This window comes from Gossypium arboreum, chromosome 5 (assembly GCF_025698485.1).
Source record: "Gossypium arboreum isolate Shixiya-1 chromosome 5, ASM2569848v2, whole genome shotgun sequence".
NCBI lineage: Eukaryota > Viridiplantae > Streptophyta > Magnoliopsida > Malvales > Malvaceae > Gossypium > Gossypium arboreum.
In genome coordinates, this window is record NC_069074.1 from 37391241 (window position 1) to 37418364 (window position 27124).

The 27124-nt window shown below is 31.2% G+C and overlaps 4 protein-coding genes and 1 pseudogene across 4 annotated transcripts; 1 reads left to right on the plus strand and 4 right to left on the minus strand.

The window, feature by feature from the left end:
- The first annotated feature begins 5299 nt into the window (after positions 1–5299).
- On the plus strand, positions 5300–5968 carry LOC108451679 (probable E3 ubiquitin-protein ligase RHG1A). The gene has a single exon (XM_017749339.1). It carries the CDS (start codon positions 5300–5302, stop codon positions 5966–5968), a length of 669 nt encoding a protein of 222 aa, XP_017604828.1.
- A 449-nt stretch (positions 5969–6417) lies between these two features.
- LOC108452476 (exocyst complex component EXO70H1) lies at positions 6418–8577 on the minus strand. The gene has a single exon (XM_017750271.2). The coding sequence runs from the start codon at positions 8444–8446 to the stop codon at positions 6623–6625; it is 1824 nt and encodes a 607-aa protein (XP_017605760.1). The 5' UTR covers positions 8447–8577; the 3' UTR covers positions 6418–6622.
- Positions 8578–13422: 4845 nt separating this feature from the next.
- On the minus strand, positions 13423–15269 carry LOC108450422 (60S ribosomal protein L35-like). Its single transcript, XM_017748041.2, has 4 exons — positions 15135–15269; positions 14874–15009; positions 14055–14211; positions 13423–13722 (listed from the first exon to the last, which is right to left on the minus strand). The coding sequence occupies exons 1-4, from the start codon at positions 15136–15138 to the stop codon at positions 13648–13650; spliced, it is 372 nt and encodes a 123-aa protein (XP_017603530.1). The 5' UTR covers positions 15139–15269; the 3' UTR covers positions 13423–13647.
- Positions 15270–16772: 1503 nt separating this feature from the next.
- LOC108452737 (dirigent protein 25-like) lies at positions 16773–17577 on the minus strand (annotated as a pseudogene).
- Positions 17578–18261: 684 nt separating this feature from the next.
- Positions 18262–22993, minus strand: LOC108452886 (uncharacterized). Its single transcript, XM_017750669.2, has 4 exons — positions 22736–22993; positions 19894–21932; positions 19455–19623; positions 18262–19364 (listed from the first exon to the last, which is right to left on the minus strand). The coding sequence occupies exons 2-4, from the start codon at positions 21751–21753 to the stop codon at positions 18712–18714; spliced, it is 2682 nt and encodes an 893-aa protein (XP_017606158.1). The 5' UTR covers positions 21754–21932; positions 22736–22993; the 3' UTR covers positions 18262–18711.
- Between the last annotated feature and the right edge of the window lie 4131 nt (positions 22994–27124).

Genomic DNA, 27124 nt, shown 5'->3' on the forward strand with positions numbered 1-27124 from the left:
ATTTCATCTCCACTGTTTTATTTATAATATGTTAAAATAATTATGATTAATAGCGTTAACCCTATTTTGTTTTAGTAAATTTGATTAAGTCTAAATGAAAAAAGGACACTTAATACAATTGCATGCTTAAAATATGTTCATGATCACTATTAAGGTGATTGTTGAAACTTATTTTTGACACTTGATTGTTGCTCCTAAGTCCTCTAAAATTAAAATTTCATTTAATAATAATAATGTTTCTGTGGTTATGAGTGCAGCTTAAGATGTTACCATCTAAGTAACTGGGGTAGAATGCTTGGGTTGTCATCCTATTTCGCGTCAAAAGGTTGTGTGACTTGTAAGGTAAAACTCCGCTAACCGGAATTAATTTTGAAGAATGTGCTGGGCTGAGTAACCGGGATGAGGTGCTTAGCTGTCATCTCTCTTCGTGCCAAAAGGTTCGATATATTCTTAAGAAAAATAAAAATTAGGAGTATGTTGGGTTGAGTAACTGGGGTGGGGTGCTTGGCTATCATCTCTCTTCGCTTCAAAAGGTTCAATATATTCTTAAGCAACAATAAATTAATTAATTAATTAAAAAATAAAAAAATAAATAGAAAAAAGATAGATGTATTAATAAAATGTGGGGTCTAAAGGTAGAAACAAATAGGGTGTCTTGATAGGTTTGGTAAATTACCTAATTTTCATGAAATAATCCAAGTCGATCTTAATTTTTGTGTGTGTTAATTGGAATACTTTTTCAATTTTACTTAAAGCAAGCTAAGGGTTCTCTTTATTTTTCATATGCATTTTGGCTAGTTTTTATAAAACTTTGAAGTGGTACTTCTTTCATGGCAATTTCTAAACTTCATATTGGATAGGAACCATACTTGAGGGCAAGCATGGGCTAAGTAGGGGGAATTTGATAATACTCTAGAACAACATATTTTTATGTGCTAATTGCATGTTTATTTTGAGTATGACCCTACTAATTTGAGTTATTTATGGTCTTTATCTTTCAGGGACTAAATTGGAGGCAAAAGAAAATTTAAGGGCAAAAAGTGCAAATTTGAAGATACAGTGGGCCAACATGCGACATAGGGAAAAAAGTGGTGCCAAAAATGCAAGTATAGAAGACATAAGGGCAAAAGTGTAAAAGAAGAGATTTTATAGCACAAGACTCTATTTAATGTTTAATTATATTAGGATAATTATTAAGGATTATTATTTAGATTTAATTTTAGGATTTATTTTTATTTATTTTTAATTATCTTTATTTATTTGTATTTACCTTTTAAAATTTAATTAGGAATAGGCTAGGTTTCTTAGTACTATAAATAAGGGATAAAGTGATACAAATTTCGTCCATCTTTTGCTATAAACACTCTCTCTCCCATAAATCTAGTCTTTTTATTCTTTCCATATTTTCTTTAAATAAAAATTCCATTTAAATAAAAATTCCATTCCCATTGTATTTATTTATTTTTCCCCAAAAATCATGAGACAATAAATCTATCTAGCCGAAGATTGTCAAAATTCCCCAAAAAGGGTTCTTGAGGCTTAGAATCCGTACTTAGCCTTCTCAATTTGGAGATTTTTATTTGAATCTGTGCTTTTTATTTGGAGATTTTAATTCAACAAGCTCTTACAAACCTCCATTCATCAAACAATACAATTTAAGAGTTTAACTACTCAATTTTCCATTTGTGCTCAAATTAATTAAAAAGTCCAAGACTCTGTTTACCAATCACCCTTTATATAAATATTCCAATCTCCTTATCAATCATTTTGGACGGGCGTGATGCTAGAATACCATGTGTACCACCTGATTTTATTGCCGCCAACCTATGATCACAAGCAGCATATAAAATAGCAAATTGAGAGCATTGAAGATACCATGATCTTTTCCATTTGCTCAAATGTAAAGATGGTAAATAAATATTGAGTTCCATCAATGATGTGGAAGCCGCCATGCTTTTCCAGTAAAATCATAAACTAAAGCAAAAACATAAATATAATTTCAATTAGCTAATCATATGATGGCAGAAGTAATCATGACATTGATTCCATTAATCAACCTGTCTTCCTCTTTAAACCTAACCAAGTTGAGAAAAAGGAAACACAGTGTACAATAAATATATATAAGTGAAGATCTTCCATGTGTAGTCTAACAGCTTTTCAGGTGGCTGCTTTTCTTTACTTTAACAGTGTTTAATTTTATCAATCTATAAACTAAACCCTAAACTTTTTATTAGATTAAACGTTAAACCCAAAGAAAAGCAAATGAAAAGGCTAATTTGATGTTGGTTAACCACTAAGGCTGCGATTTCCATGAATGTTTATTAGAAAGAAATTAAAAAAAAAAAAAAGGGCTGCTAAACCTGATTTTTGCAAGAATGTATTTCACTTTGAAGATATATTAACGATGTTGTTTGTACAAATATTTCATTAATGTAACAATATGGATGTAACCCTTTAATTATATTAAAAGCCTTAGACTTGGACCCAAATGATTTAATAAAAAGGTAAATTACACTTAAGGCCATTAAATTATTAGTAAGTTCACATTTTGATCACTTAATTTTAAAAAGTTACAAAAGAGTTGTTGAATTATTCAAAAGTTTTCAGTTAAATCATTAAATTGTTAAAATCGCTGCTATATGGCATTCTCCATTCGCACTAATTGAAAGCTCTCATTTCCCTTCTCTTCTCTTCTCTTCTATAGTTCAATATTTTCAAGAAATAATGTTTAACGTCAAGAATCTCGAACTAAAATCTAAATAAATTTCTTCTTTGATCTCTAACATTAACCATCAGATTACTTGGACCTAAGATATGTTCTTAGACTCGTTGATGAGTATTGATCCACTGTATCAATCATCAAATTATTAATTGGAGCTCGCTAGTTGAACTTTTAAGAAAACAAACATAACCATCCAGTTACTTACATAAAAAATTTCAAATAGTTAATGATCATTTTATAACTTTTAAAAGTTAAAATAATTGAAACGTAAACTTATTAATAATTTAATTACTTTAGATCTAGTTTACCCTTAGTGAAAATTGAACTTAATTAAGAACATTGAAGTTGTGGACTTGAATCTACTGGCTTTAATAATCCATTGGGCTGGAAAGCAAACTGTGCCTTAGGCTCTTTAATTGGGTGAAAATGAAAAGGCCCCATGATTTTTATTTCAAAACACAATAACAAGTCAATATTCTAATATTCACAATCAAATTTTATTATTCATTCCTGATTATCCCTTAAGTTGAAGTGACCATGGTATACTTAATAAAAAAATTATGTCAACTTAGACATAAAATGAGGTTGGCAAATTGTTGCCATTTTTGGGTAATATATATTTTTAAATGATTATTCTTATCTGACATTTTGGTTTTCATGCTTTTTTGTTTTTTAAATCTTGATTAATCGGATACCAACTCGAATAAAAATGATTAATATACCTTTTTTTAAATGATTATTCTTATCATTCTTGTGGCATTTTGTTTTTCATACTTTTATGTAATTTTAAAATCAAAAATTAAAAATAACATATCTAGGATTTAAATCGTGTTTAATGAATTTCTAAACAAATTATTTACCACTACACCATTAATAGTTCTTGAGTAAACTTTTAAATAATTAACTTTTAACATAAAATGTTTTCTATCACCAATTTGTAGTTTTCACACGCATACGCATGTGATAGATTTCTAATTATATATAATGATCATGACCAAATTGGTGTCACTCATAACCGGGTCTCAATTCAATTGTTAAATTACCAAAATGTCTTTATTCTAACAAAGTAAAAAATATTAATTTAAGGGTATTTTTTCTTTTATATAAAATCTTAAAAAAAATTCCATATTCATGATGGGATTTAAACCCTAAACACCAAACAGATACTCTGCTAACTTTACCATCCCAACTAAAGTAACATTTAGTTTTTACGTGAATTCTTAAAAATATATGATATAATTATTTTTACCTACATCATGAATATGTCATAATCTTATTGCTAATGTCATCAATTGAGTTAATTTACCAATTCAAGAAAAGAGACATGTTACAATAAACAATTGAAGTGTATTTAATATTCTTAATATGATGTATTTATCTATTTAAACTTTCTTTTACTCACAATTTAATTTATTTTTATTTTAAGTTCGTACATATTATACATATGTGTTGTTATAATTATTAGTTTCAAAACTTATATTTTATTATTTATTGTATGTTATTTATAAATGCACCAATGCATTCTAAATACATTATTTTTATACATATTTTTAATCTTATTATATATTTTAATTTTATTATGCACGCATTATCATCTCTATCAGTGTCCGTGTGAAAACTTTCACCCTCTCTTTTTAAAGAATTGGGTTGAGGTGTGCATCATTGTTACATTGATGTTTATGATATATGAAAAGCACTGTAAGCGACCAAATTGGTTTTTTCTGAAAATCATGTTTAGATTGGGAGAAGTTTTAGGTTTTATTAATTGCAATGGTAGCAAGGTTGTTGACGTTGTTGTGGAATGCTAAAAGGTTAACCTTTTGTTCCGATGTTGCAGCGCTGCATTTTCGTCTTTCTACATGTGAGGAAATTGAGGCGGATGGCCGGTGTTGGTGATGCCGAGAGCCGAGTCGTGGAGGTTGAATGGATTCTTAATTGGATCATGTTTGTTTTCACTAGACTCGTATCACACATTCTGATAAGCGGAAAGCTAATCAAAGATGCTTCCAAGTTCGAAAAGGGTATGGAATGGCCACTTGCCATGCTCGGAATGGCAGGAATGAATTTGCTTAATGTTTTCCTCGGCATCGACCTCTTCAATGCTTTCAAGAAAGAGAAGAAACGCCACGAATGACGGAAAGACTTGGCTCAATCTTAAAGCTATCATCTTCTTTTCAATTGATTTCATACAGGAAGTGCTTTTTCAGTTCAAAATGTGGTATCACTGTAAATTTATGTACAAGAGAAAATGTTTTCAGTTTAACAAATCCAAAACATGTTTAATGTAAATTACGATGGTAATGAACCTTCAATATTCTTTTACTTTTATGATAATAAATTTGGATATTATTTAAATATTTGAATTTGTAGATAATGATAGGGTATCTAATTTATTATTTATCACTTAAATATTTATAATATTTTTTAAAATTATATAAAAACATTGTTGAATTCCAACGCCACCTCTGTATTAGATTCCTAATAAGACTAGAACTAAAACACATATCTATAAATGTATTATTTCTTTGCTTATAAAATCATATCATAACACAGAAAAAAAATATATAAAACATTGCCATGGCTTTCTGTTACAACGTGAACATTAGGCAAGAAAACGAGCCTAACTTAGAAGAATTCAGTGATAATGTTTTCAAAATCAATACAGAGTTTCGTTATATTTCATCTCTCAATGTCGAAACCACCCTAGATATCTTTAATCAAACCCTGGTTTTTGGTCGAGACATGTTTTTATCCGACCAACATCATCGAGACATCATTCTTTGCATGGTTCTTGATTCGAGAGCTTCTCCAGAATTCATCGAGTCCGCCGTCTTTCCTCCTATTTTACGTTTTGCAAGGGATGCAAATAGCAACCCAATGAACCTTGGGCTTAAAGTAATAAATATGAATGTGGTTGTGGAAATAATTGTTGATGTGAACATCATCGAGGAGGATGATATTAATTATGATGACGAGTTGATTGACGAATCATTGATGAACACTGAAATCAACTTTACGCCAGCAAGTAGGTCATCGATTAAAGGTTTGGAAAGGGTTAAATGGGATCTAATGACGAAGAGGGAGGATGAATGCGCCATTTGCTTGGAGGAGTTTGTGAAAGGCAAGGAGATTGCTTCGATGCCTTGCGGTCATGGTTACCATGATGGTTGCATTATTAAATGGTTGAAAATTAGTCATCTTTGTCCATTGTGTCGATATCAGATGCCCACTTTAATTCACCTTTAATCCTATCATTATTTTGAGACGTCTACTTTTAACATGCTTTTTTATTTTTGTATTTTTATAAAGAAAATTATAAATAAATAAATAAATAAAGAGTTGATCAACATTACCTTCAATTGTAAGTGTAACCCTTCGTCATTTATCAGTGTCTTTTTCATCATTGAAATTTGTGGAGGGGAAGGAGGATATGATTTGAACCTTCTTATCTGATTTTGGTTTAGTACGTTAGATTATAAAACCTACACTTATAAACCTGTGCAAGGCTAAAACTATTGTATATCTATTTTGGTTTATCTGCTCTTTTTCTTTCCATTCTAAGTTTCAGGCCTTCGGTGTCCAAGTTTTAAGTTTTAATGGTTAAATTTCAACAATAATAACTTTTTTTCTAGATTATATATTAATGGTAAAATTTGAGTTTGGGTACTTGTATTATACCAAACACAACCAAGGAATTTATGGTAAAAAAAATTTTCAAATTCATCCAAAGTTCTGTAATTCTGTTCATACTTCATCATCCTTTGATCATACAATTAAACATTTCAAACTTACCAATCTGAATCTCTAAAACAATAAATTAAAAGCAAACATCAAGAAGGAAACGAATTGCATAGATTTTGTAAACCAGACATTGAATTCACAGTTCTTGAATTGTAGCATTCATCGAAGAAGACAACCCTTTGAATGAGACGAAGATGATAACAAAGAACTCGACGAAATCCGGGTTCCATGGAACAAATCCGACAAGTAATTCCCCAAATCATCAGGCGAAATCCTCACGAAATCCGCATTCAATTTGGTCGAAAACGTTTCGTAGAATTCTCTATAAACCGGCACAAGTTTTCCGGCAATCGAAACCTTCAATTCATCTCTTAACTTCCCATCGGGTACGATCCACGAAATCTGTTTCACATAAACTTGTTCGAAAGCAGCATTGAATCTTTTGAAACAGTCTTTTACTGCTTCGTACGACAACTCTGATGTTGTTCTTTCGGGCAAAGATTCGAAAACCCGATTCCAAGCAACTGATTCGTAGCTCAAAGCATATTGTTTGATCTTCTGAGTATGTCGGAACAACCATTGATGACCTAGGAGATGTTTGAGGGTACTTGTCTGAACTTGATTGATGATGAACTGAAGATTGTTTGCTAAGAAAAGATATGAAAGTGACAAATCTTCGTATAGTTGTGCTTTACTGTCAATCTTGCATAAAAGGATCAATATTAACCATGCAAGATGGACAGAAGCGGCTTGCTTCGGAGCTTCGATGACGGTGGGATCGTTAAAGTAAGATTCCGGAAATAGTACGTTGTCGATCGGTGGATGAATCGATATGATATCGGAGAGAATCCGATCATAATCCGACAGGGAAGATAAGTAACTCATCGTGGATTGAGCGAGGGGATGAATTCCTCCGCCGGGAACCGGTGTTTTGGATGAGTCTTTTCGGATTGATGATCCGAAGTTCGTGAGCAATGTTTTAACCGAGCCACCAACTTCTTGCAGTGATGAAAGGGCCTGGAGTTTAATGGCTGAAGTCAATTCAACGTTGAATATCGACTCGATATCCGGCCGGAGTTCGGAGATCGCTCCGTGGAGTTCGAGTAGCCGGAAGATTCTATCCGGCTGTGAGTTCTTATTCTTGGCGATGAGTTCGGGGAGCTTGAAGAGATTCTTGGCTCCTTCCGTAGTTATTTCAGCGAAACAAGCGTCTCTTATAGTTTGAGATGCCGAGAAAACATGATCACAGAGAATTTTTTCGCCATTGAAGAGTGATTTCACAGCGATCTTGACTGCATTCAACCAGTTCTTGATTGTAAGATGGAGATATTCTCTATCCATTTTGATGATTAGGGAAGATTTGAACTTTTCAATGCCAAGAAGATACAATCCTCGATCCACTATCGATTTTCTGAACAATTTGTAAATGTGGGCGCACTCTTTGCCATAGCCAGAACTGCTCATGCACTCAGCAATGGCTTTCAAATCCGCCATTGCTAACGCCGAGACCCTCTCCACTTCGCTGATAGACTCGCCAGCTATTTTCAGCTGATCAGCCTCATCTTCTTCGACATCAAAACTGGCCGAACCATCGGATGACAGACTCGTCGAGACCGATTCGGGATCGAGCCGCTCACGGTTGGACGATAGTATCTGATAAAACTCTTTTTCAAGCCTTTTCATGGCGATTTGCATGAGGGTTTGAGCGATGACGAGCTTATGGGGAGCCGAATTTTGAGAAACTAGAAAATGCATGGTTCCACGAAGATCCATAACGCATTTGAGGTACTCTTTAGCTTCTTTTCTGTTACGGTGAAAGAGAGGGGTGATTGAGATTAATGAGGAAGAGTTTAGGTCCCATTTTTTGATGATTGATTCGGCATTTTGAATGGTTTGTTCCACCATTGAAGATGTAGGGGAGGTTGGAAGTGAAGAAGTGGAAGTGGGAGACAAGGTGTTGTTTGAAGTGTGAAAAGACACCATGGTTGAAGCTTCCAAGGTATAAGAGAGAGATTGGTGCTAAATTTGGATTTGGGAGGAGAAGGAATAAATAGAGGAATGGAGCAGCATGTTTACCGTTGATTTAATTCCGTGTTGAATGCTTGAGATATCTTGCATATTTTCAACAACAGTGGCGTGATTAGTTATTATATTCATTCATTATATGATAATAAAATTATTAATTATATTAAATTAAAATTACTTTATTTTAAAATAAAATAATATAAAGAAAATTTGCTAAAATATTTCATCTAATGGAATACATTTGCTAAAATGAAACTCAAAGGGAATTGACGGAAGTTCGGTTTAATTGGATGCAAAGTATGATATGTCCCCAATCCTTTTAAACATAAGTCTAGAGTGAATGAGTTTGGCTCGCTCCCAATTAATTTTATCTAAATTTATTTATATTTGTAAAATATTATTTTAAACTTACCTATATTTTTTATTTTTAAAAAATATTTATATTATATTATTGTAATCTTTAATAATTTTATATATTTTTATTTATTGAAATTATTTATAGTCTATCTTAAAATTATTTTAATGTTTACATTAGAGAGTATTATTTATTTAGTATAGGTTTATTTTTTTAATATGTTCTAAATTATATAATTTATAAAAATAACATAATATAAAGTATTACAAACTCAAAAGCAAGTCAGGTCGGGCCGGGCTCGAGCCTTGAATGTTCAAGTTCAATCCCGGCCTATATTTTAGATAGGCCTAATTTTTTTGACCAATCCCATTTTTCGAGCCTAATATTTTTTTTTCCAAACCCTCTCAAATTTTGAGCGAGCCTTTAGGCCTGGACGGGTAGTCCGATCGAGGAACAGGTCTAGTGAAGCATAGCTATCCTCGGACCTACTTTTTGGCCATCCTAAAATTACTATTCATTTAATATTAAAAATAAAATATTTTTATAATTAAATTTGAATAACTTTAATTTTTTTAAAATTAATAAATTACAATTCATTCGAGCAGACTAAATTTGATAAATTTGGGTATGATAGGAGAGTTTAAATCGATTAAAATAAGGTATAATGAACATTTTAGCTTTCTATTTAATTTTTGTTTTTTAGTCTTTAAATTTGTATTTTTGTCATAACATTTTTTAACTTTCTTGACATAACGTACATGTAGATTGTCACATGGATAACATGTCATAATTTAATTAATTTAACTTTTAATATTCAAAATTTTTATAAAATTATTTTTAAAATTAAATATTATTTAAATTATTTAAAAATCTTTTAATAATTTGAAATTGTAAAAATTAATTAAGTGCTAACATGTCAACCACATGGCAATACACGGGTATGCCACATCAATAAAAGTAATAAACGCTAACTATTTTCATCCATTTTGAGATGTTTAAACAACTAAATGTAAATTGAACAGACGAAAATTTAAATGAATAACAAAAATAAATTTTTTGTAAAGTTAAAAGATTAAAAATTTTATTATAAATAATGAAAATGTTTAATATACATATCTAATTCGGATATAATTTATACATGATTTATGCTTATACTATTGATAAACAAATGAAAAAGAAAAAGAGTTATATGCGGATTGTAAGTAGAGGTGTGTATGGCCGAGCCGGGCCCAACTAAAAATTTAGGCTCAAGCCTAGTCAGTCTCGAAAAATAGGCCTAAAATTTTACCTAAACCCGGCCCGAATAAAAATGTTAAAACCCGAGCTCGACCCGACCAGCCCATATTAATTTTTATATTATTTTTATATAATTGTAAAATATATATAAACCATCAAAATACTAAAAACATCAAAATAAATATTTCTCAACAAATTAAAAATAAATTTTAAAAAGATGTATACTTAAATAACACTAAAATAGATACAATTTAATAAGCAAATGCCTCTAAAATAATAACAAAATTAGCAAATGTCTTTAAAATAATAAAAAATTAACAATAAAATAAGTTTTATATAATATCCAAACAATAACAACAAAATAGTAGCAACATACTAGTAAAATAGTAGCAAATAGGGAAAAATAATAAGAAAATAATATTAAAATAATTTTTTTCATTTAGTGAATTCCCGACCCGGCTCGGCCCAAAATGCCTTACCGAGGTCCGGCCAGTTTTTAAATGGGCCTTATTTTTTATCCAACCCATTTTTCAAGCCTTATTCTTTTATTAGGTTTTTTTATGTAACTTTAATCCAAAAAAATATTTAAACAATAATTTTGTAATAATTAACTTTCAATTCCCAATTATTCTCGTTAGAATAATGAAAAAGGAATCCAAGGTCAGTAAGAAACAACAATAGTTGAGTTTCTGGTCCAAAGCTATTGGTTTTATAATTCGTTTACTCCCATTTATATATATTTTTTTCAGAAAATTATTCAATCATTAAAAAAAACAATTTTTGGAAAATTGAAGTAAAATAAAAACCCAACATAAATACAATATTAAGAGGTTATCAGCTGATAAGAGCCTCAAGATGTGGTTGACTTTTGATGATAATGGTTTGAAACTTTCAAAGGAACAACAGCGTTGAAACGTAAGCCAAAGATGATGGCATTTGGACAATGCTAAGACTTGACTAATGTTGGTCGAGTAAGAATTTGCGGCTCTCATTTTCTGCTCTATTTTTCCCAATGTTTTTTAACTTTCAAATCTCTATTGTGTGGGTAATGTTAGACTGCCTTCTGCCTCCGAGTCTTGTCTGTGAAATTTATTTTCATTTTTAAATGTATAGCTAATTAATCACGGTGAGATTGTTGTTGTTGTTTTTTTTTAACACTTTTCTTCTAAATAAGATGGTTCTGACTATTTACGGTGTAATTAGAGTTAAAAGAAAAATGTGAGTTACGAAGGATCAAAGTTGATACTTTTATACGCTCTCCAGTATTTAATATAAAACTCAATGGATAAAAAAATCATGTTAATGAGATTTTCATTCAATAGTAAGACTAAACCCTAAAAACTAAAGTCCTAAGTTCGGGTTTCACCTTACCTAAATATGTGAGTTTTTTTCTTAATTAATTAATTAATTGTTGAATTAATTATTTAATTCAGTTATTATAATAATTTCCTTTTTTTTATTTCTTGAAACTTAAAAAACACATACCTCAACATATAAATCTTTACTTGAAGGTTTAGCTTGGAGGTCAAGCTGCATGGATTCCATTCCTTCTGTCCTCAATCGACTACTTTGATAGAAGCAGGGTGCAATGGTAGACTTTAGCAGGATAGTTTTAGCAAGTATCAGTAGTTAAACGGCACTAGTTTTTCGTTTTAATTAATCTATTTAATTTAATTAAATAAATCATAAAAATATTTAAAATAAATAATTTAATTTAACCGGTTTAATCATCTAATTCAATTGATCTATACATATTCTTAAATCAATCAATTTAATTTTTTAATTAGGTTCCATGATCATCAAATTTGAAAGATTTTGTTTTATTGTCTAAAATATACGACATTTTATTACTTCACTATGCCTGGGTTTAAAGAATTAATTATAAATAAATATAATTTTAATTATATTAAATCATTATAATGTAAAATATTAATTATTTTTATATCTTATGTAAATAAATTTAAAATTTATTCTCCAGTAATTATGATAAATTATGATAAAAACACTATATGAAAAAGTTAAAACACGATGAAAATGACAAAAAAATAGTTTAAATTTGTTGCCCTATTTGCATATCAACTCTATGCATCATTAATGCATCCCAAGTTGTCTGAGAAAAAATAAAATAGAAGGATTTTTAATAAATACTGTAAATTTGATTTAGATCTAATTAAAATTAAGGATAAATCGTTATCTAATTTTTATATCGTTTTCATTTTGAGTGAATCCTTATAATTTTGTTACCTAATTTTTAAGACACTTTCATTTGTCACCTAATTATTAAATCTTTAATAGTGGTTAATTGTACACATCAAATCACATTTATACTTTCATTTTGCTCACCTAATTTTTACATCGCTTTCATTTTGACAACTCAAAAAAAATATTTTTTTAAATATTGATTGAGGTAAAAATATATTAAGAATTGAATTGAAAAATAATAGAATTTAAAATAATGAATTAAAAATTGTCAACTTGTGCGTGTTTACCCTATCCGGAAGTTCTAATTTTTTTCATTATTAAAAAATTATCCCTTTATAATGTCAGCCGATTTATTATTATAATATTAAAATTAATTAATTAATTTAATCTTCTTTTAAAATTTTAAATTTTATTTTATATTTTCAAATTAAAATCAACTCAAATAACTTATCTTTAATAATTTCTACAAAACACAAATTTCTTTTGATTATATAATCTTAAATCTTCCATACTAAGTTAAAAACAAAAAAAAATCATTAAAATTGATTAAATTATTTAATTTTGTCGGTCATGCCAAACAAAACTCATAATTCTTTTCATCACTTCTTTATCCAAACAAAAACATGCAACTAATTTAATTAATTAAAAAGATTTTTCCATTCAAGATTATACAATCAAAAAAAATTAAATTTCTTAAGCAATTATTAAGGATAACTTGAGAACATAAAATAAAATTTTAAAATTTAGAAAGAGATTACCATATGACATCCAATGATTGATCCACATGTCAAATTAGAAGTGACAAAAATCAACAAACTATATGTAACATAAGTGCCCAAATTGCAAACTGTTTATTTTTAAATGCCTTAAATGGAAAAAATTTTATAATCCAACGACTAAATTGGGTTAATTATCGCTTGAGCTTGAACTCGACTACATTCCAACCCATAAAAGTATTCCATCGCCATTTAAATTCTCACTCAAGATTCGCCTTAATAACAATTGACATTGCCATCTTCATCGTTGACATCAATTAGGAGGGGTATAAAATCATGACTGAAGCGACCTCAGGGAATGCCGAGGAGAAGTTCCTAAATATGGCATTGACCAGCAAAGATCCCAGCATGACACTAGTGAGATGTTTCAAAACAAAGATAAATGGATTTCATTTCTAACCTCCATCTAAATTTCATTCTTAAGCAGAATGTCCCTCATTTAATTACCACTTCCATCAAAAAGATTAAAATCTAGATTTGACATATGGGAAAATGTTCAAAAACATAAAAACCAAACAAAATCACGGCTCGGGTTTTCACAAATAAGTAAACACAAACGGATTTCAAAATAGAATCTCAAATATCTTATCCTACACCTTAATGGCATACTTCCTCATGGGGAAGTACATTTCCTTCTTCTTTTCACGTTCTGTCTTCACCGATGCCTAGGGCAAGCAAACAAATCGATATTCAGATACAACCAAACAAGCTATACAAATAGCAAGCAAACTAAACCCGAATACATGTTTCAGATAGTTCTATGCATTCAAGATGGATGGAAGCTGCATGGCAGCTGAAATGGCACGATTTTATGTTATTCTGATTTCCGACTTTTCATTTTCTTAATGTACTCATGTCTGACACCTATAACAAGCACATCTTCAGACATGGGTATGTGAACTTAACCCGACACTCACACTAGGATTTTAGTAAAAAATACTTATTCAACAAAAGCTATAATAAAAGCATATTCGCATAATCAAAAGAATGTCTGTACCTGATGCTTGGTAAGCCTTCTCCTGATGGCTCTGGTCTTCTTTGGACGGAGATCAAGGGGCAAGAACTTCTTCTTCTTATATGCCTCCCTCAGTGCAGCCTTCTGCTTCTGTGAGATCACTGTCAACACCTGAGCAATTGACAACCTCACCACCTTTCTGCATTCATACAAACAGAAGAATCAAAATAACATGCCAAAGCCAATGAATCCGGAACCGGAACATGCCAAATCAACAAGGTCTAACAAAATATTGAACAAGTCAAAAATGAAACTCATATACAATGCACTCCAAAGTGTACAGTTTCAAAACCAACATATACGTTAGCCTAACTAGCTCTTTAAAAGCTGAACTTGCCAATCAAATGATATCGGAATCAATATCGCTACTTTGCTTTTCGCTTCTCATATAGTCACCAAATGATATAATTCGAGGGAGAAAAAATGGCATATGGCTAAAATAAATATAAATTCAAACATATTGTTCCATACATAAAAGCGAAATTATTAAGCTTCTTAATGAAAACCAATTTCTTAAATGTTTTAACGTTTTATTTATCACAACACATTTTAACAACTATACAGAAGGGAAACTTTGTTCCAGAGATACCAGCAATTCACTTTCACTACATAGCAAAAACAATATAAGAAAGTACCAATCGAACAAGAAAATCCTTTGTTAGAAACAAATGAATACCCATTTCTCCAAATAAACTAGGAAATCAAGTTCCATTTGCATATACCCAATTAACCCTCAACTTACGATCCATAGCTAACACATACAACAGATTAAAAAAGAACAATACAGAGAGAGAAAATTACATCTTGGAAAGCTTGTTAGGTGCACCACCGGTAACTTTGGCAACACGAAGAAGAGCGAGCTCAGCTTTGAGATCTTTCAACTGAGCCAAAAGCTCAGTTTTTGATTTCTGTCTCAACTCATGGACCTTGATTCTCGCTGTTTTTTTTAAGCGATTTACAAACAATAACATGAAACAAAGATTAAAACACATGAAAAATCCATGTTTCATTTTAGGAAATGTAAGAAAAATATGAACATTTTAAAGGTATTTGAAGAGTTACCCATTGCTTCTTCCGCTGCTCTTCAGAAGTGAGTGCAATGCCGGCTTCTCTCTGTCTTTCTTAAAGTATGATGAAACCCTAATATTAAAAGGAGACTAGGGTTCTAAAGAATTGGGTTAAAATTGGTTTATTTTATTGTAGTTTATTGGGCTATAATATTATATGGGCTTCTAAACTTGGGCCTGTTTGGATAAAGTCTAATGAGGAATGAGTATAGCTTCTCCACAAATCGATTTTTATAATTTCTCTAAAATTTAGTTTTTTTTAATATTTATATATTTTTTAATTTAGTCATCAATATTATAAAAAGAGTTAAATTTGACAATAAATATTTAAAAAAGAGTTGGATTAAAATCTTTAAACAACCCAACAATAATTACAATATTATTCTAGTAACATCATGTAAAAACCAAGCATCTATCCGCTGATGTTTCATGATTATTTCCGGAGGTTCCTAAAAGACTATTGGATCATAAGAGAAAGCTTTCATAATCCCAGCCAACGTATAAGCAGCTCTATTAATTTCTCTTGGAATCTTCTTAATGACCACCTTCCATTGCCTCCTACAAATCTCTTGAATTCTCAAGGTTAGGTCCCGGTCGGTACAATTACCTACAAGACCTATCTAAAATGGCTTCCACAGTTTGACAACAATTTGTTTCGACCAGAATATTAACCCAATTAGCATCCCACGTTATAAGAAGTCCATCATAAATAGTCCAAAGTTTAACCTGCCCAACATTGCATCTATCAATGTTTCTCCCAACTCCTCCACGCCACATACCAAGTTCTTCTCTAGCCACAACAGTTGTCGATGCAACTCCCGAAATAGGATCCCTTCACCCATCCTTAAAAAAAAAAGCTTTTAACTCTATTTACAATATTTAAGGAAAAGTTGAAAATTAAATTGGGTTAATGGTAAATTTAACTACTAATGTTTTTCATGTTTTGCCAAAATGACTTTAATTGTATTTTTTAGCCTTTTTTGGTCATCAACATTTATTCTTTATTTCAAATTGCTTTTATTTTTCAATGATTTGATGAAAGTATCATTAAAAAATTAACGGGTAATGTGGAATTTCATATGTGAAATATTTTAATGAGATATAATCTATTATTTAGGTAACCCGATAAAATAATTACATGTAAAAATTATAAAATAAATAAATAATTCATGAAGTTAAAAAATAACTTTTAACTTAAAGAAAATAAACGTAATTATCTAAAAAAAGGTTTCAAAATGAATGCACACATTCAATATTTTCGATATAGATTACATTCTATTAAAATATTTCACATATAAAATTTCACATCATCCCATTAAATTCTTAATGGTAATTTCATCAAATCTATTAAAAAACGTAATTTGAAAAAAAAACAAAGGTTTATAGCAAAAAAGACTGAAAATACAATTAAGGTCATTTTGACAAAGCATGTAAATATTAGTGACCAAATTTGTGATTAAGCCAATTAAATTTTACATTATAAATTTTTGTAAGAAATTTTTAATAATTCAATCAGATTTTTTATTGGTTAATTCGGTTGTTACATATTCATTTAACCGGATAAATCAACTCAAAATTTACGCAACAAATTCTAAATTTTTCATTTTTTTGTTAGATTCATAACACAGTATAATTTTCCAAATAAATCACATAAAATTTCACAATTTTTATTAAAAAAATCAGAAATCTTTGAATTTTGACTCTCAAATCAGATCTAATAGGTAATATAAACAGTAAACTCAGCACTGTCTCAAAGCCATCAGTCTCCTGCTGTTGATTGCTTGCTGGTATGGTCTTAACAATGGCGAAACCTTTTGCATTAACATATTTCCCAGTGCCACCATGATGGCCAAATGAGACTCCGATACACCGACCCGATGAACCCCAAAGAAGCTAAGGGTGTCAGCGTAGTGTCCACTCTCGAACATGGCCGTAAATGCCATGGTTTGACTGTTCCCATCGATTGAGCTAGCAACATAGAACCCTTGTGCCTTGCCTAGGAGCCCAGACCCTAGCTCATGTCCGACAGTCAGCTCGTCGTCCATGACCGTCATGGTTCCGAACATGAGCTTTTGCAGTGCCGACCCTGAAGGAAGTTGGCCCCCAGTTAGGACAGGGAAGTTGGAAGCCCCATTGTTTAAGTTATTGCCATTGTTTAAAGCTTGAGTGTTGCCACCGAGACCAGTGAGCAATGGGAGGTTATTGTTGTTTAGAATGCCGGTGTTCCCAGTGTTTTGGTAAATGCCATTGTTGAGTGGGAGGTTGCCACCATTTGGTTTGGTAAATGGGAGCTGACCATTGACTGCAGGGTTGTTGACAATGCCGGTGATTGCTAGTGCAGTGGGGTTTGACCCACCTAGGATGTCATGCATGAAGAAGGTCAGCGTGTGGTGGTCAGGGTCAGGGTTTACAGGATTGGGACCAGTTGTTGCACCACCAACCACATTAGAAACAGGTGTTGAAACAGGATTGGATGGGTTTGAGGGTTGCTCATCAAGCATTCTTGCTGAAGTGGAGAAGGCAATTGTGAAGGTGAGAAGTAGTGCAGAAATGAGTTTATAGGTTTCCATCTAATATGTTTCTGGCAAGGAAAAACAATACAAGCTCAGGAATTTATATTTGTCTTGATGAACTGAAGTTTCATACACATACATACATGTATATATATATATATATGTAAATGTGTATGTGTATGTATGGAGTTGTTGAAGTTTTACAGAAAGTGGAAGATAAGGAATGGTTGGAAGATTGGGTGATGGTTTAACTCCAAGTAAAGTTCATGGCACCTTTCTCATTTATAAAAAGACTATATGTTTCTAACCTATTTTACTTCAATTTTTTTAATTATATATTATAAATATTTGAAATGTCTTATATCCAAAATACATATTGAAGTAGATGTCGAATATTAATATATTTTTAAAAAATTTGAAAAGTCAAAGCAAAATTAAATTTTAACCAGAAAGTCTGCAGAAAAGGAAATAAACTAAGCCAGTTACAAAGAAAAGTTGATTAGTGATACCTAAAAGTGGTCAACCATATGTGATCCTATTCATGTATATGTATCGAATGAATATAGAATCTTTGTTTGGTATGCAGTGTTCCATAAGCATTTTATGTGATTTTCCTGTTCTTCAAACTATCTTTCCATTAAAAGTTCAATCCGAACCCATCTTAGTATTTAGCAGAATATAAAGTATTTACCTTTAACTGCATAGCGGGCAACAAAAAAACGTATCCTTTCTTTTTCTCGTTGTCTTCTTTTAGTAACAAAGTACAAAACCTTTTAGCCTTTACATGTATACACCGTAATGGCATCTGCCATCATCCCACTATACACACACACACAAACATCCATACAACTTGACTTTTCATACTAATGCAAAGAATGAACTATGTTATGTATATTTTCCTACTAACTCTTTCTATATTTTTTCTCACAAGTTTCTGTAAAATATGAATGAAAAAAAATGCAAAACAACCTTGTTCTATGTTGCGCTCCGAACTCCACTTTTCTTCAAGTACTCATGTCACAGATCCTTCAAATATATGGAAAAAGCTTCAAAAATCTTTCAAAAACTCTCTAGGCTAACAATCTCTGCTGCCAATTCATCAATAAACAAATTCACTATGTCTTTACAGATTACTTCAACATCATATCCTAAGAATAACCATCCATCATCTTTTCTAAATAGTTTCTCAGATGAGTTCTTTATTGCTTCTTTGTCATGGCAAACTAAGAGCTTATACAGTTGCTCTTCGATCTCCTTAAAGTTCTGCCTATGGCTAAGCCTTCTTGCAACAGGTTTTGCCCACATTGGTTCTCCAAAGCATGGTCGGAAAAGTTCGATTAAACCCGAATTTATTCGGTCAAAAAGTAGCCTCCTTGCTGACCTATTCCAAGATATCTGTTCACCATACTTCTTCTCTAATTTATCGAAAACTGAAGGGCCTATTTGGATTTCGGGAAATTGCCATTGATCAGAGCATATATCCTGATTTCTACCACGGAAACCTGCTTCGGTCAATACATCCACCAAATAAGAGAAATCTCTATTCTCTTCAAATTTGAACCACCAAGCTGAATCATCATCAATTACTTCACAATCCTTTAGAGACACTATTCCTGTATCATTATCGTCATCACTTGACACAACCATTCCAGATCCTTCTGAGTATCCTTTGAGCGGTTCAGGTTTTAGAAATTTGAGTTGCCGCTGTACGTCTGCTAGAAAACAAGATCATAAAAGAATCTAAATCAAGAAAAGGTGCGGTGAAGAATCCAAAGGTCAAGGAATCCTTCTATTTCACTAACCGTGTAAGCTAGCCGTTACACTTCCAAAGCATTTGGAGTTTGATAAAATCTCCTCTTGGAATGGTGCTTCCAAAACAGAAGCCAGACTGGGCTGATAAGTTGTCTCTGAGTTGACAAGAAATTCAGGGTCTTTGCTACACTGGTTGGATATTTTCATTGCTATGTCTTCCTGTACAATAACAATGAAACAAATCGGAAAATCCATTTTTTTTGTTATGGAACAAAAAATGTTCTATTGACTTCTAATACAAACTAATATTCTTGAAAACAAGATGTCTTTAGTCCAAGCTGCCATACTAAGAAATACTTTTTCGAGTATTTATCAATAATCAGTTTCATTATCATTGATCAAACCATATCCGGCACCATAGCATTACTTCAATGTGGTATTAATCTAATAAAAAAAATTGGAGACTCGAAAAGAAAAGGAACATCAAACCTGTTGACTTGAAGTGATATGGATACACAAAGAAGAATCATAATCTTTCTCTGACATAGTGCAGCCTGTTGATTCAAACTGGTGCTGCTTATGGTTTCCGGTAGACTTGCCAACATCCATTTCTACAGTAACTGCCATATTAGAGGCAATGCTCAGAGATGCAGCAGTGCACATCGATGACTTGTGTACTAGATAATCCTCTGCAGACATATTTTCATCCTTGATGATATTCCATTGATCAATTGTGGTAATTTTATTTTCAGAATAGAAGTGAATGATATTATGGTTAAATGACTTAGAAACTACAGAATTTTCGTTCGAAAGATCTTGCTGCTCAACGTTGTTATGGAACATATTATTGATAACATATACGTCTTGAAGCAAGTGACTGTTTTCTGACTCTAGGTATAGATTAGGTTGAGACTTCCTGCAGATGGATACTGAGTTTCTTTGTTCCAGACCATCATTCCCACTAGCATCCTGCTTCCTTGGCCCCATGGTTATATATGAATCACCATGGAAAGCTTTTCGATCGGTCATGATTTTAGAACTTTCAACATATGTAGAATATGCTGGAGATATGGACCTTATTAAATCTCCAACACCACCAATTTTCTGGCCATCTCTACTGCTAATGCCCAATGGACTCTGAAAGTTTGCACAATTACCATGATCCGGCAATGTAAGCATGTCATCACGAGTTCTGCTTCTGCACCTGCCCGTAAGCCCATTCTCCCGAAAATCTTTAGTCATCCTCCATCTTTCGGAGATTTGCTTCCTTGCTTCCAGAGTCATATATGATCCATCTAGGTAGTAACATGAGGGCTTGTTCCAGTTGTTCAATTCAGAATTATTAGGGGAAAAAACCATCATGAATTCTGGTTCTTCCTTAAAACTGCGAACGCCAATGAATCCCCACCTCAGTGGCTCCAAAGAAATGTTACTCATATTATGCCTCGTATTTCTGAAGATTTCCTTTTTAGTTTCACAGGAAAGGATAGACCTATGCCCCGTGTGTTTCACACCATTGCAAACATTCTTCATCTCCTTAACTTGAGCATGCAAAGTTCCCTTCCCATGACTAACAAACCCTTTGTCTTTCCAATTACTTGAATACGAAGCTTCACTAAAACTAGGAGAAGCAAGACAATTCTTAGCCTTCTCTACCTCCAAAGGATTCGGAATAACAATTTTCCTAAAGGAAGGACATCTTTCATTGTTTGATTCATGACGAAATCTAGGAACCATACAAGTACTATCATGACCATTTTTCCTTCGGGAATCTTTTACATGACGGTTATCAAGTTTTTGGAGCAATTTAGGATCTTCTTGATGAGTTGTACCTCGAACCTTCCTGTATATGTCGTTTTTTTCACATCCAAAGGCGCATGCTGACCCTAACAATCTTACATTCTCAGCTTGCTGGTGAGAAGTGCTGCCTTCTTGATCGTAGACATGCTTGGTCGTCGGATAATTTGGTTTCTGAAAATGATTTTCAAAGCAATCCTTTCTAGAACCCGCAAACCGTAACCCAGGTAGTCCAGAATGAACTTCTTTCGAAGGTTGAAGCTCGATACCGAATGTCATAAATTCTGCACCTGCAAAGCTTTCATTTAAAGATGGACCACTTTCCCTGATGAACTCCTGCTCTTCAATGCTGAGCTGAAAGGAACGGTGTTCATGACCTGTTTTTTTCTCCCAAACACCTATAGAAGCAACTTTACGTTGATAATTCTCGGAAAGCACTCTTTGCTGCTTCGGCTTCTTGACAAGTTCCTGAGGCCGGAGTTCATCAAGACCCATTAATCTTGCAATGACACTCGGTGTAGGTTTAGATTCCACATTCTTTGACTTCTTCATCTAGTCAAAACCGATACTCCTATAATTCAACAGCGTTCTACAGAAATGTGAAAATGCACGAAGAAGGATCAACCAGAAATGCAAACACTGCCATCCATTGCTCATCAAGAGGAAGACAGATGTTGATTCGGATTTACTTACTGTATATTCCCAAATACTCAATTACCTCCCTCTGCTTCCTGGAAATGTCAATTAGTTTTCAATAAACAAACTAAGATTAACTAAGATTTATAAGGGAAAATAAACCAGGATTAATAGCTTTCTTCACACACAAACACTTATCAAAATTCAAAACTAAAGTGGATGTTCAGCCTAAACCAATAGCAACTAGAAACGGAAACAAGAACAATACAAGATATTTTCTAGGGAAAAAAAAAACTTTCTCTATTAAAGGAAAACAAACATCATCTTGAATCAAAGAGAAATAAACTTAATGCATTGCTTCCTCGATATTCCATATTAATATTAGATATACAAACTATGATCTAAAAGGGGAAAGAAACTAGGATTAACAGCTTTCCATAAGTGTATATACATACGCATATGCATATACACACATATATATAACACTAAATAGGATGTTCAGCCTTTGTCAATCAAAACTAAAACTGAAAATAGAGAATTATTAGGAATTTTCTTGTAAAGAAAACCTTGCCCTAGAAAGGAAAACAAACATCATCATAAAAAATTCTCAAGAAATTAATAAGGAAAGTTAAAAAATTAAAGCAGAAAAGAGTTTTCACTTAAAAGTAGTCATATGAACATCTGATAAAAGGCAAAAAAAAAAAAAAGTTTCTAGAAGACTCAAAAATATGCTTATAAAGCAAAGGCTAATGGCAAAAAAAAAAAATGAAAGAAACAAAATCATTAAAAGCAAAGAAGCAAAAGAATCCAACTTTGACAATAGCAGAAACAAATATTAAGAGCTTAAACAAATGAACAAAAACCCAGGAAAAAAAAAGGAAGAAAATAAAGATAAGACCTTTTTTTTGCCCAAGTTTTATGCAAGAAAGTTGGTGCTGAGTATTGAGTTTAGAGATGCCCAACAAAGATTCAATCTAAACTGTATTAACTCAGGTGTTTCTTATTTATCAATTTCGAGAGTGTTTGACATACAAATCAAGAAAGAAAGGTGAAATAGAGAAGCAGACATGTCGAACAAGCTGGACGGTCAAACTTTGAAGAAAACCAAAATTTAAACGCCAAAGAAATTATTAAATAGTAATAATGTTTCATTAATGAAAACGAAATAAGATTCTGGGAAATGGGTTTTCTTTAGATTGAATTTAAGGTTTAGAATGAATAAAAAATATTCCGGAGATAATAATAAGTTTTAAATCATAATTAAATTATATCTTTTCTTTTGTATTTCATTTTGACTTATTAGAATAAAATCAAATGAAAATAATAATTTAAATACCAAAATGAGAAAATAATAATATTAATACAGAGATCAAAATCGTAAATTAAATCCAATAATAAGTAAGAAGAAAAACAAATTAATTTAAATTTTGTAGGGCCGTCGTCGTTTGAAACTACGCGCAAAATCAAATTCTGTGGCGCCAAAATGATTTATACTACCAGCTGTATTATTTCTATTTTTTTACTCAAAATGTAATTAGACGTTAACTCAAATAATATAAATTTTAAATTTTAAAAAATAATAAATATTATTTTAAGATTAATTTTTATTTTATATAATTTCTTTAAATAAAATAACTTAAACCATACTTTAAAATTAACCTCTAAAAAGCATACTCTCTTGCGGAGAAAACTATCAATTTTTAAAATATTATTAAATTAAAAGTAAATATTTTTACTGTTATAAAAGATAAATACTTCATGAATATTTTGTAAATAAATCTTTTATATAATTCTTTTTTGAGAAAATCTTTTATATAATATATTCTATTAATATTATATCTCAAGTTTTTAACTTCATAACTAATGTTTAGTACATGATATTTGTTTTAATTTATTTTAATTTTTAATATTCTTTCAAAACACATGTCAACATTTCACTTAGAGGTATTCATGCGACACGTCAAGTTCGGGTTGAACTTAAGTATGATATTAAAATACTTTATGCTTATCCAAGCTAGACCCTATTCAAAATATGGACTTATAATTTTGCCCGAACCCGTCCATATTTGCAAATGAGTAATCCAAACCCATTTTAGTCCCGGCCATATTTTTTTTAATTTTTTTTAAAATATTTATATTATATTATTTTAATATTTAATAATTTTAAACCTTTTTTTATTTATTGAATTTTTTATACAATCATCTTAATATTATTTTAATGTTTACATTAGAATAACATTATATATTTAGTATAAGTTTATTTTTAATGTGTTCTAAATTATATAATATATAAAATAACATAATATAAAGTATTATAAACTTAAAAGCAAGTCGGGCGGATACAAGCCTTGAATGTTCAAGCCGACCCTGAGCCATATTTTAAATGAGTCTAAATTTTTTGTCCAACCCCATTTTTTGAGTCTAATATTTTTGTCTAAACCCTCCCAAATTTCGGGCAACCCTGAATAAGTAACCCAATTTATGAACAAGTCTAATTTCACCCTTATGAAAATTTTTACTCTACTGGTAGTGCACCAAACAATTCCCTTTCATATAAATATATGTGTTTAATTTATATATTTACTGTCATACAGTTTTTTTATTGAATTTGGGTTAAATATGTCATTTACAATATAAAAAAAGTTAAAATATGTTTTAAGTCCTATTTTGTACATTTAGAATTTAGTTTCTTATTTTTATTTCAAGTGTTTAGTCAATTTATTTTTAAATTTAAAATGCAAGTTTAATTGTTAATAGCATTAAAATTCTTCTATTAAATTAATATTCATTATAACATTATTTTTGTTATATGAATACAAAGTGAAAAGTTTAATAATTTGACCTGAAATTTAAAATTTTGAAAATATGAAAAATAAAAGGACTAAATTTTTAAAAATTAAAGTTGAGAGTTTAAAATCTAAATGTACAAATAATACAAGGACTTGGAGCATATTTTACCCTTAAAAACCTATCCTCTACGGCCTTGTTTATCTTTGATAATCCATAATAAAAAGCAAATCACATAAAATTTTTAAGCGAAGAAGTGTGAAAATGATAAGTAAAGTATTATTTGATAACCCATTGAAAATATTAATTTTAGTGATTTAATTTTTAAATATGTTTGGTAAGTCAAAATAAAAAGTAAATTATAGAACTTGTTAAGTGAAAAAGTGGAGAAAATTATAATCAGTTAATGAGATAGAATTTCTTTTAATTCCTTTTATTTTATTTTATTTCTTTTAATATTATCCTTTAAATATTTTATTTTAAAATTCTAAAATTACATTCACCAGACAATCTAATCATATTCTGCATTTAATGTTAAGAAATATACCAAGTAAATTTTATAAATTAAATTCAATACTTAATTTCTTAATACTTAACTTTTTTTTTTTTTGGTGATACAAGAAAATCAATACCAACTAATATGTAAGTATAACACTCATAGACCTATCCCTATCAAGAAGGCTGTGAATTCCTTCAGGAGGAACATCAAAGACTTGTAAATTTTCTTTTCCTAACAAGGCTTGTTTAGCTAAATAGTCCGCACAATGATTATGTTCTCTTGGAATATAATGTAAAGACCACTAGCTTTCATGAGATAAAATATTATGGATGCGACGGATAGAGCAGAATTTGAATTTATAATGAACTTAATTTTATTTCTTTTAAAATTACATTTATCAAATAATTTAATTATATTTTGTACTTAATTTTAAGAAATAAAATAGACTTATTTTATAACTTAAATAAGTATTTAATTTTTAATGGGATACTGCCAAGATTTACTTTTGTACTTTAACAAAAAAATTATGGATGTGGTACTTATACTTTTAATTTATTCGTTTTGGTGCGTAGACTTGTTTTCTAATCTATCACTTGGGTACTTCAACCCAACGAGTTGACACATGAACCAAACATGGGCAGCCATGCAGCACCGTGTCAAAATAAAGGACTTAGAAACAATTTTACCAATTATTATTTTAAAGTGAAAAAACTATAAAAATTAATCCCTTGTACAGGCCAATTTTAGGCCCAAAACCCATACCCATTAACCTAAACAACCAAGCCCACTAAACCTAACCCATTAGCTAACTCTAAAAGCCCAGTACTAAACCCACCAAACCTACCCTCTGACTCAGTATTCAGAAACCCGAACCCCTCTTGCCCATGCTTCTGACAACTCAGCACTACCCCCGACCACCCCCATACCATCTGCCACCACCATGCCTCTGCACCTGCAAAGACCAAGGCAAAAAAAAGCATGACAAGAATAATTAAAAATAAGTATAAAAGGGTTATAAAACCCAAATCAAGAAAGGAGGGAGGGAAAAAATTTTGAATGCAGCAATACATTTTAAACAAAAAGAGTACATTCGATTCAAAAACAACAAAAGCGAATAGCAATTTCGGATACACAAAAACACGACTACCATACTAATCAGAGGCCCAAGGTATTGAAATCGAAAGCAAAAGGGCTCTAAGTCATCGTTTTGCTTTTATTTCGTTTTGTTCATACATTCAATCCATTTTATTTATATTTATATATATAAACATATAACATAAATATAAAAATAAATAAAAAGCAAAAAATTTAGAAAATTACCTTTTCCACCATCACATGCGTGGTTGGTGGCAGGCGGCATGGCGGACCTCCGGTGGTCGTCCGGTGGCCGGCCCCACGGCCGAGCCCTCTCCTCTCCCTCTCCTCTCTCCTTTCTCCCTCTCCTTTTCTCTCTTCTTTTTCTTTCTTCCCTTCAAATGATTTTTTTTCGTGTTTTAGGCTATTTATAGCCCAAAGAAAACTGCATACCGCTTTTGGTACCCAGATTTAAACAAAAGAACGACGCTGTTTTGATGCTTGGTCGGGTCGACCCGACCCGTCCGCCAGTGGTCCGCGTGTTTTGAAGCGGAAGGGCTAATTATGATCGGCCCTTCCGCATTTTTGCTATTTTACGATCGGGTTTTTAATATTTTAATTTGGCCCCGAGTTTTTGCCTGTTCATCAATTTAGACCCTCCGTGTCGCGCGCGTTTTGGTAATAGAGAATATTGCATTTTTGGTCCTCGTTGTTTTCACGCGTGTCCATTTTGGTCCTTTATTTCTTTATCCCTTTTTAAATTCGCCCTGAAATTCTGTTCTTATTCCGATTTAATCCTTTTTCGTTTATTTTCCTTTTTGTTACATATTACTAATATTGTTACTATTATTTTATTAATATATTAATTCTTTTTAAGTATTATTATTATTAATGGTTGTTGTTTCTAGTTTTAGCATTATTATCAAT

Excerpts from the sequence above, each read along its gene's own strand:
- LOC108452886 (XM_017750669.2), bottom strand. The coding sequence starts at position 21,753 with ATGAAGAAGTCAAAGAATGTGGAATCTAAACCTACACCGAGTGTCATT. Across the intron at positions 19,624-19,893 it reads ATATCACTTCAAGTCAACAG|GAAGACATAGCAATGAAAAT; the intron begins GTTTGATGTTCC and ends GTTATTGTACAG. Across the intron at positions 19,365-19,454 it reads TGTAACGGCTAGCTTACACG|ACGTACAGCGGCAACTCAAA; the intron begins GTTAGTGAAATA and ends GTTTTCTAGCAG.
- LOC108452476 (XM_017750271.2), bottom strand. The coding sequence starts at position 8,446 with ATGGTGTCTTTTCACACTTCAAACAACACCTTGTCTCCCACTTCCACT.
- LOC108451679 (XM_017749339.1), top strand. The coding sequence starts at position 5,300 with ATGGCTTTCTGTTACAACGTGAACATTAGGCAAGAAAACGAGCCTAAC.
- LOC108450422 (XM_017748041.2), bottom strand. Across the intron at positions 14,212-14,873 it reads CCTAACAAGCTTTCCAAGAT|AAAGGTGGTGAGGTTGTCAA; the intron begins GTAATTTTCTCT and ends GTATGAATGCAG. Across the intron at positions 13,723-14,054 it reads GAAGGCTTACCAAGCATCAG|GCATCGGTGAAGACAGAACG; the intron begins GTACAGACATTC and ends TGCTTGCCCTAG.